This window comes from Vicia villosa, linkage group LG1 (assembly GCF_029867415.1).
Source record: "Vicia villosa cultivar HV-30 ecotype Madison, WI linkage group LG1, Vvil1.0, whole genome shotgun sequence".
Classification (NCBI taxonomy): domain Eukaryota; kingdom Viridiplantae; phylum Streptophyta; class Magnoliopsida; order Fabales; family Fabaceae; genus Vicia; species Vicia villosa.
This window is the reverse complement of record NC_081180.1, coordinates 241,667,874-241,669,498: the sequence shown is the minus strand read 5'-3', so window position 1 is coordinate 241,669,498 and position 1,625 is coordinate 241,667,874. Positions and strand designations below refer to the sequence as shown.

Genomic DNA, 1,625 nt, shown 5'->3' with positions numbered 1-1,625 from the left:
CATCAAATCTTATTTCTAAAATAAATTTTAAACAACTATAATACACTTAAAATCATTTTATACCAAAACATTTAAAAAATTAGTATTTCTAGCGATTTTCTTTTTATAAAGAAAAATATCATTTAAAATTACCAAATTTCCATGTTATAAAACTCTATAAAAATATCATTAGAGTTCTAACAATTTTCATCTAACACTAAGAAATTTATATTGATGACAAAAATGAGTTCATTTTCTATATTGTGTACGCTAAGTTTGATACTCATTGTGAGTAGTAGTAACATTGCATGTGCCCAAGATTCACCAAATGATTATGTGAACGTTCACAACGCAGCCAGAGCAGCAATTGAAGGTTTTAACATTCCAAATCTTGTTTGGGATAACACAATTGCTACCTTTGCACAAAATTATGCTAATCAACGTAAAGATTGTAAAGCAATTCCCTCGGGTGGTAATGGTGGACAATATGGCGAGAATATTGCCGTTAGCAATGGCGATATAAGTGGTGAGGAAGCAGTGAAGTTGTGGGTGGATGAAAAACCTAACTTTGATCGATATCGTAACAGGTGTGTTAATGGTGAGTGTCTTCATTATACTCAAGTGATTTGGGAAACTTCATTGAGTGTTGGATGTGGCAAAGTGAAATGTGATAATGGTGGCACATTTGTTAGTTGTAATTATTATCCTCCTGGTAATATTCCAGGCCAAGAACCGTTCTAGGTGTTTATTTAATCATCATTTGTTTATGACTCGTGTATTGTGTTGTAATGTTTCTCAATTATATAATAATATTTACATGAAGTCACATTTGTAATATTTTATTAATGATTTTATCTCTTATTCACTCACTTCAACTTAGGGGTGTTCAAAACCAAACCAATCCAATAGAAAACCGTAAGCTAAACCAAATCGAAACCGCAAAAAACTGTATTTTGTTCGGATTTGGTTGGGTCATCTTTTAAAAAAACCGCATGGTTTGGTTCGGTTTGCGGTTTATATTTTGCAAACCGAACCAAACCGAATCAAACCGTATTATGTTACAACCTAAATTTTACTTAACTCGCATTTAAACCAAACCTAAACCTATTATACGTTTGCCTTATGATTACGAAAAACTTTCTCATCCTTACGCTTATGGTTTCAATTTCAGTCTTCTCAAATCTCTCCTAGAATTATCGTGCAATCTTCCCTACATACATCTTACCTCATCTTCTCTAATCTTTACTATCTTATATTCTTTCTTTTTCACCTTCTCATTTTTATGCAAATGTTTCCTCTTTCAATTTTGTTTTTATCGCACATCTTCTTCTATAATTTTTCCTCTCGTATGCTCTTTCTTTTTTATCTTCACTAATCTCTCATCTCTTCTATTTTTTTTCTTTCATTATAATATTTTTTTATGCTATTAGTTTATGTTTATTATTTCACTTTTGTCTAATCTAATTATACATATTAAATGAGAAGTTGTTGTCCAAATATGATGACTTTTTTTGTTATTTGGAAGTGTATGAATGACTAAATATAAAATTATATTGTAATCTATATGTGTATGTATGATTCAATAAAATATTTGTAAAAAACCGAACCAACCGAATCGACCCAAACCGCATTTGTTTGGTTTGGTT

At 30.5% G+C, this 1,625-nt stretch overlaps 1 protein-coding gene across 1 annotated transcript; it reads left to right on the top strand.

Moving 5' to 3' along the window:
* Positions 1–222: 222 nt before the first annotated feature.
* Positions 223–720, top strand: LOC131624536 (pathogenesis-related protein 1-like). Its single transcript, XM_058895494.1, has one exon. It carries the CDS (start codon positions 223–225, stop codon positions 718–720), a length of 498 nt encoding a protein of 165 aa, XP_058751477.1.
* The last annotated feature ends 905 nt before the right edge of the window (positions 721–1,625 follow it).